Here is an 8598-nt window from a genome sequence, read left to right on the forward strand (position 1 = left end):
TTTTCGGAGGACCCAGGAGTCCCGAGTGCTTGTAGCCATTAGGCAGTGAGGGTGTTGGTAAGATCAGTGCCCGGTGACCACTCAGCCCCTGTGCTGCGAAGCACCTGTTGGCGAGGATGGCACCTGCTGTGCTTCAGACGACAGCCTCCTTCCTGACGTTGACTGCGAGGACCCACCCAGCCGTTGTTGGCACTTGGTGATTACGTCCTACCGTCCTTTCTGAAGCTTCCCTGAGTTGTCAGGGCATGACCGATGCCTGTTTGTTTCTCTCCCTTTGTGAATTCTTTCATGAACTAATGACTGTTACTACTGATGTGAAACACTGACATCCATTGAGTGTCTGGCACTCGTGCTAAGCAAGCAGGTTTACATGGACTAGTCCAGTAGCCTGAGTTCATGCTCTTTTCCCCATTCTGTGGATGAGGACACTGAGGCAATAGGCCCAACCCAGCTGACTGAGGGGTGTGAACAGTAAAGTTTCAGCCCCAGCCTTGCCTTATCAATATATTTTTCTAAAGAACCATGCTGATTCCAGTCTTCCCAAGTCAATTGTGATTTTCAATATTTAAAAATAACAGCCTAGGAAAAAAAATCTGAGATCGTCTGAGCTACTTATGTGTTTGACATTTCATTATCACCTCTTTGCCAGCTGCTCTCTAGTCCTTGTTAATTTTTTTCACCCACCTGTGAGGAAGGATAATTGTTCCTTAACCTTCTCGTTATGCTTGAGAAGTGATGTGGAGATCGATTTATACCACACAGCCGTGGCCTGGCAAAAGCAGAATTTAAAAGAACAGACTGGGGACGTCGGTCTCCCATTAAGCTCTGCCCTTTGAGGTAGAAGATTGCACCCAGTTTGCCTAGATTTATTTTAAGCACGCTCCTAGTTACTCCTTAGCCTAGAGTACTTTACCTTAAAAAAGAGAAGAAAGCGGGGAGGGAAGTAAGTTCTGTAGAGAAACTCTGGGGGCTGGGCCAGAAATCCAGTGGGCAGAACCCTGCCCCCTGGTGGTGGTGGTACTCTTGAAGAGTCACCTCCAGTAGCCACACCTCATTGTAACCTTTCCTGTTCAAGATTTATTCATCAGAAAAGTCTGGACTTAACATTATATCTAGGTAGAAGTTTAAATCTGTTGATCAGCCTTCTTCAAACCAAAAGGGTACATGGGTAAGAAATAGGAAGAGTTGGGGCCTGTGGGCGGTGCAGTCAGTTAAGTGTTGGGCTCCTGGTTTCAGCTCAGGTGGTGATCTCAGAGCAGTGAGCTCCAGCCCTGCACTGGGCTGCATCCTCAGCAGGGAGCCTGCCTGAGGACTCTCTCCCTCTTCCTCTGCCCCCCTCCCTGCTCACACACACTCTCAAATCTTTTAAAAAACAGAGAAAAGGGTGCCTGGGTGGCTCAGTGGGTTAAAGCCTCTTCCTTCGGCTCGGGTCATGATTCCGGGGCTCTGAGGTCAAGCCCCGCATCAGGCTCTCTGCTCGGCGGGGAGCCTGCTTCCCGGTGCCCCCACCCCCCACCCCCCGCCTGCCTCTCTGCCTACTTGTGATCTCTGTCAAGTAAATAAATAAAATCTTTTAAAAAAATAAACAGAGAAATAAGAATTGCACATCCCACAGCAACATCACTGGTTCTCTTTAAACATACAGCCCACAAACCCTTCCTTTCTCCCTTAAAAATATAAAGCAAGCAAAATTACTTTGCACCTCCCTATACAGGGTCCCTAAAGTTTGTGTGTGGGGCGGGGGTGGGGGGACTAGGTTTTCCTTTGTTCCCCAGCTTCACTGAGCTGTACAAGACCTGTAATGTTGTGGGGAGTGTACGGTGTACTGATAGGGTATATGTATGAGTTGTGAAATGATTGGGACGGTAACACCCTGTTCATACCCACAGTCACGCTGCATAGCTATGGGGTTTTTTCTTGTGACAAGAACTTTTACGATCTACTCTTAGCAACTTCCATGTATACTATATAGTATTGTTAACTATTCTCCAAATTTTAGAGAAGGTGGTTTAAGCAGAAGGAAGGGGAAGAGAATGTATATGACAAAGGCACATACATAATTTAGGAGAAATTTATGCATGAATGTATGCTTAGTGTCTGTGAAGGGATTTCACCTCCAGAAAGGCCTGTGAGTATCCTTCCATGGACTCGGCGTGCTGGGTGGAGAGCCCGTCTGGCATGGCACCTTGTCGGTGTGCCATGGCTGCGTTGCTTAGCTGTGTCCCCTCTCTCCCGCCAGCTGCAGTTTGTGCTGACAATCATCCAGACCAGCTGCGGGGTCATCTGGCCGTGTACGTTCCCTCTTGGGTGGCTGTACTTCCAGATTGGATACATGATCTCTCTGATTGCTCTCTTTACAAACTTCTACATTCAGGTAAGTCTTGTTCTTCTGTGGCAGTTGGGACTTGTGGCCTTTTCAGCAAAGACCCTCCTCTATTCATTTAAGGAGGATGACCTATAGAACCCCCTCCTGTGTGCCAGACAGCAGGCTCTGGTGCAGTCACAGTGACAGGGCAGCCCCTGCCTTTGGGAGGGGACTACTGCCAACACAGGAGATGCTGGTATCTGTCCCAAACCTCCAGAGTTCTAGATCTTCGGCAGAGGAGCTGGGGATTCACGTGGGAACGCCGCGCTGTTCAGCAAGCTCTGTGTTGCTTTGCTCACAGCAGACTGCAGGCATGTGACGGGACAGTTCTGTCAGCAGTCCCGCAGGCCCGCCACCCCACCACCCTGAACTCTGGGACTACATAAAATGTCTAAAGAAATGTCCATCACAGCCCTCAGCTGCAGACAGAAATCTGCCCTTTCGTCCCCATTTCCTCACACCTCCACTGCTCAGGTTTGGAGGCTCCATTCATTCCCAAGTGCATGATGGAAGGTCAGTTTTACTCACAGAAGGGTCCAGTTAGGGCAGATTGTCTCCACTGGATTACTTTGTCGCTCCCCGTTACCCCTGGGTGAGGTGTGTTCCTGCCCCCATGGGCAGCATCCAGTTCCAGGCAGGCACCAAAGGTCGGGAGGCAAGGCAGAGGCCATGGATATGGAGACAGTAAGGTCCAGGGGGGTTGAGCAGCCCCTTGGGGGCGCCCCATGTGGCCATCCTTGCGCCCCGCCCCTTCCACACACCTTTCATCCCACCCCCTGGGCGTGGAGGCACATTCCGGGGAGCTGCCGCATGGGGGGGTGTACCCACGTGGGGACATTCATTGACGTGAGGGATGGGAGCTGGGAGCTGACAAAACTGAAATCTCTATTCTAACTGCTTATGGCAGCATAGCGCTGTGTACATACGGGCCAAAGCCATTGCCAAAGTCCCGAGCAAATCCTGAAGGTGAGAGATGGGAGTAATAGGAGAGGTACCACAGAGTAGGGGGAACACAGTGTGGCCATGTGACCCCGATACTCTGTAACCCCATCCAGATACAGAGAGGGCACGGCCAGGGGAAGTGTACTTTGAATTTTCTACTTCATTTCTAGAATAGCCCTTACATTGCAGCCCAAACCCCTGTGAACTTCCTCAGGCAACGCCTCAGAAAGGGAAGAGTGACTGAAACCAGTGGCAGAAAACGTTCCCAGGGTTGCTTGACCACAGACCTTACATCTCAGTGGCATCGGGTCCTAACGGGAATCTAGGCTTAGAGTTAGGAAAGCGGGGCGCCCCCACCCCCCCCCGGCAGAGCACCCTGTCACACGGCTCGTCTGCCCTGATGCATTTCAGACTTACAAGAAGGGGGCCTCGCGGAGGAAAGAGCACCTGAAGGACCACCAGAACGGGTCCGTGGCTGCCGTGAATGGGCACACCAACAGCTTTTCTTCCCTGGAAAACAATGTGAAGCCGAGGAAGCAACGGAAGGATTGAAGCCGAAGAGTTGAGAAGCCTCCAAAACCCATCGTCTGATTGTAAGCACAGTATGAGTTGTGCCCGATGCTCGTTAACAGCTCCTGTAACTCGTCCGGCCTACAACAGCGTGATTCATGTAGGACCTCCTTCATCGTTCAAAACCCCTTGAAAATGTATACAGATTATACACGTAGGCATAAGATTTAACATTTCTGGGCTCTCACCAACCCCTGCGCTAGACTGTGGAGGGCGTATTATTGTAGTATACGACACTGCTGTTGCCTTATTAGTTATAACATGATAGGTGCTGAATTGTGATTCACAATTTAAAAACACTGTAATCCAAACTTTTTTTTTTACTGTAGATCATGCATGTGATTGTAAATTTGTACAATGTTGTTACAGTAGAGAAACACACATGCCTTAAAACTTAAAAAGCAGGGCCCAAAGCTTATTAATTTAAATTAGGATATGTTTCAAGTTTTTATTCGTTTTTAATAGCTCTGTTTAGGAAAAAAATCAAAGACCATAATTTATGAAACTAGCGTGTAACACATAATTTCAAGTGACTTGTACATGTGAAATCAGAAACGGCACCTTCAGTTTTGTAATATTGGCTTTAAATCAGGCAGGCTCAAATCTAGTGGAAGGTCAGTTTAACTTTTTAACAGATCTTATTTTTTTATTTTGAGTGCCACTATTGATAATGTAAAAAAGGGGGGCTCTTAAGGAGTCTTGATGAAACCTAAATATATATTCTTTGTCTTCAAGATTTTAGAAAGTATGTAGGATGAGTAGGACATTTAAAATTTGTGAAGTGCTAAGTGTTTTTATACAGGAAACAGTGCCCACTTTGCTTTCCACTTGCGAGAGAGAGGGTGTGTACTTTTCAAAAGAGATCATTGAATACCATTTGACAGAATCCCATAGATGAGCAATGGGGAACTGGTTGCCAGGGTCCAAATTTGGATTGGTTTCTGTACTGCTGTCTGTTTTGACACAAACTTCTTTTAAAATGTGCCTAGCTTATAAAAATGAATAAAGGGGGGAAAAGGGGACCTTAAAAAAATTTTAAGGTAAAATTAAACAGATAGCTACTACGTAAGAGAACTGGGAAATTGGGTAGAGATAATTTGTTTCATGTAAATCTAATAGTACCTGTAATTTTCTTTTTCTGCTTAGAATCTAAAGATTTGTGTAGAACTGCTTATTTAAAAATGAGACTGCTTATCATAAAATCGTGTCTGTCACCCTTGAGGCAGTGGTCAAACAGATAAGGACTATTGTGCGTGTCATTTTAAAGTGTTGAAATTTAGTCTCTGAATACCTTCTCCGTCGGGAGAAAAAACAGTTATTGAACCACTCGTGACACATCTTAGAAGGTCATCGACAATGTGTAAACTAATTGTTGGTTTGGTATTTATGTAAATATCAGTTTATCATGCTTTAATTTTGCACATTCATATTATATAGGGAGCCGATTGGTTCTCTTACTAGTCTTGTGGGTTTTCTGTTCGGAAGGAGTCACAACATCTGTTTACATTTACCTGATCAAATCTAGAATGTGTATATGTGTAAATGTATGTCTTCCTAGGTACTAGTTTGCAAGTGTCTTTACATGTTTCAATACAGAAACTATAACATTCAATAGTGTGCTGTCAAAGTGTGCTTTAGCTCATCTGGATATACCCACACTGTTAAATAATGTCTAAACATTAACCATTAAAACTTTTTTGATTACCTGTGCTTGCGTGTTACATGGTTTATACGCCGCTGATTCGGACAGACTGCAGAAAAATCCAGTCTTCACCTTCTAGGAACTCACCCCAATAAATGTAGATAATTGAGGTGGAAAGGTTATATTGTGTAGCTCAGCTCACATGAGGAAGGATCCCCACATAGTGAGGCGTGGTGGTGGTTTCTCTGCTCCCCCAAAGGTCCCAGCTTTCCAAACATGCTGCTGCTTCCACTTGTCTTTCCCACTCCCTCCCCACGCTTTTGGCTGTTAGTTATTTTCCTTTTCTAGGTTTACACCAGAGGTCTGCAAATTTTTTCTGTAAAGAGCCAGATAGTACATGTTTTAGGCTTTGCAGTCCATACAGTCTCTGCCCTGCTTTCAACTATAGCATCGCGGCGTGCAAAAGCAGACACAGACCATATGTGTATGGGTGGTCCTGGCTGTGTTCCAGTAAAGCTTTCCTCACAAAACAGAAGGACCACAGCCATAATTTGCTGACCCCTTCTCTAGAGTAATGAGAGCCCACATTATTCCCAAAACTCTACCACTTTCTTTGCCAAAGACCGTTTTTTGCCCTCACCATCCCCCAGCCTGCCACAGTCTGACGTACAGGTCCAACCGTGTACGCATGGAGTCATGACCTGAATGGCCCCTGTCCTTCCATTTCTTACATAACACACGGTCCCCAGCAGAGGCTGGATCTTACTTAGCTTTTGAGTGCCTTCTAATTTGTCATTACCACCTTAAAAATGTCATGTGAAACTACATTTAGTTTTTGGGTACTGTCTGAGAAAAACAGAGGACTGCTAAGGTTTTGGTGGTGATAGTCCTATCCTTGCCCTTCCCCTCTAAGTCCAGAACACATTTTAAAAAGAGGACCTAAAAGAAAAGAAAAGAAAAGAAAAACAGGACCTAGAAATCAGATAAATAAGAATCAAAATAGTTCATCTCTTACTGGAAAGACTGGATTGGTGATACTAAAACCACAGCAGGATTTATTACCCTGGCCCATAACCCTACTGATGCAAACTCACCAGGGCTGGCCCTCCCACAGCAGGGCTTGGTGGCATTTGTCAGTCTAGGGATGAACTGGTTATTAAAATATTTTGAGTATCAGCCCAGTAATGGACCCACCGTAAACTACATGCTCCTTTGCAGTGTTGTATTCTGTCCTGATGACGTTGCCACGCCAAGAAAATACACTCGTATCTCCCCATCTTGGCAACCAGAAGGTTGTCGTCCTCCCCTCAGAGAAGTAAGTGGATCAGAGGGCAGAGCAAGGCCAGATGTGTCCCCATCCTTTTCTCTCACAGGGAAGCAAAAGGGCAGATTTGCCCACCAGGATGGAAAGGGGAGGATTCACATCTCCCCTCTTTTTAGCAGCCTGGCCATGCATACGGAAAGGTGGTGTAGCCTAATGTGAGAAGCACAACTTGGGGCCTGATTGCCTGGTTGGACTTCCATCTGTGTAACTTTTAGGCAAATATAGTGCAGGTGCCCTTGGAGCCACATCAAGCCCAGAGTAAACCCTCTGTGAGAGCTATTTCCTTCAAGATTGTGTTCTGTGCAATCCACCCCACTGGTCTCTTAAAACTCTCAACTATTGTTTTGCTATTTCCTGGGTTGGCTGCTGTCGTAATCCTATCAAGAAAAACAGAAAAGGAGGTTACTTTGGTGTGACACTGTTGAATCAAGAGCTGGAAAGAAACCAGCAATCGTTAGCAGTCATAATGTTGATCACCTCTATCATTCCAGATTTTACCAGCATTTTACATTAAGGTCACCATGCCGGGGTTTCTAGAAGCTGCTTTATTTCCCCTTGGGAAGGTAGGGCAGTGCTTCTCAGGATCTGGTCCTCGGCCGTTCAGGAATTCTCCAGAGTTCCGACAGCAGCTCTGCTGTGTGATCCTCTTTGAAACAGGTGTCTCCCACTCTGTCCACATCAGTCGTAGACTTGAAGTACTGAGCAGGTGTTTTCTGCCGTCTTCATTTGGAAGATCCTGTGCTTATTGGAGAAAATAGAAGCAAGATTGCTTACCTATACCATCAGCGACTAATTCTCATTCAAGACACCATTTTAAAGCTCATCTTTTGCCATCTTCGACATTTTTATGAGCTTCACTTCCTCTCTTTTCCAGCATAGGGATGGCACTCACCCCAAGGGAGAAAGTTCCCCAGGACCAATTCTTGCTCCTGTTTTCATAGGATACCTGGACCCGGCTTTTGGTGTAAGGTTGTGGCAGGTGGCTCAGGCTCCGTGGTGGACATTGTAGGAACAAGCAGAGTAGAACCCAGCAGCTGACGATGTAGTGATGGCAGAGAACCAATCACACGGTTGTTGGGGGTTGTCCCCTTTCTCAGATGGTCCGGACTCTTGGGAACGGTGCTTACTGCCCACTCGGTGGCCTGTTTGTGTTCTTGTGTTGACCAGACCTCGGAAGAGTGTTAACCTGGCTCACTGGGAGAGTGCGTGGTACACAGGGATCTGTGAAATAAGGCTTTTCAGTTCCTAAAGGAGCCTGTGTTAGATTGGGATCAAACATGGGCACGGGTGATTTCACAGGGTGCTCTGTAGTGAGTTCCATGAGGTGGATGTATCCAACGACTGTAATAGTCCACGGAGAGAGAACTCTTCCAGTGAGGTGCCGGAGAAGAGCTCCGTGAGGGTGGGGGTTCTTCCGAGCCTTTGCGGACCGTCGAGATTTCAGGAGGTGGAGACTGAGGGTCATCTGGGAGACAGCATGGCGGCTCTACGAAAGTACAGGAGCCCATAGCTGAGGTGAGACACAGATGTGAGATGACACATCTGTTGGAACCGTTGGCTGTGTAAGAGAAAGTGCTTATTTTTTTTAAAGAAGGTGAAGTGGGAAGAGGGTGGAATGTGGGTGTTCCCATTGATGACATGTGTAGGACGTGGCTGAGAGTTCCCAGGAGGAGGTAGTAATTACACCTTCTAAGGTTATCCCTTGCTATGCCTCCTGCCCACGTACCCTCCTCCTGCTCTCCCTTATCGGCAGCA

General features: G+C 46.7%; 1 protein-coding gene across 2 annotated transcripts in view; it reads left to right on the forward strand.

Annotated features, from left to right (window-relative positions):
* Positions 1-5587, forward strand: part of ELOVL5 (ELOVL fatty acid elongase 5) — a 76193-nt gene extending 70606 nt beyond the window's left edge. For both annotated transcript variants that reach the window (XM_047732819.1, XM_047732818.1), the window contains 2 exons: positions 2240-2374; positions 3719-5587. In XM_047732819.1, coding sequence (XP_047588775.1) covers positions 2240-2374; positions 3719-3859 — 276 coding nt within the window. In that variant the 3' untranslated portion in view covers positions 3860-5587. The remainder of the gene's footprint in view (positions 1-2239; positions 2375-3718) is intronic.
* Positions 5588-8598: the final 3011 nt, after the last annotated feature.

Source organism: Lutra lutra, chromosome 6 (genome assembly GCF_902655055.1).
Source record: "Lutra lutra chromosome 6, mLutLut1.2, whole genome shotgun sequence".
Taxonomy (NCBI): domain Eukaryota; kingdom Metazoa; phylum Chordata; class Mammalia; order Carnivora; family Mustelidae; genus Lutra; species Lutra lutra.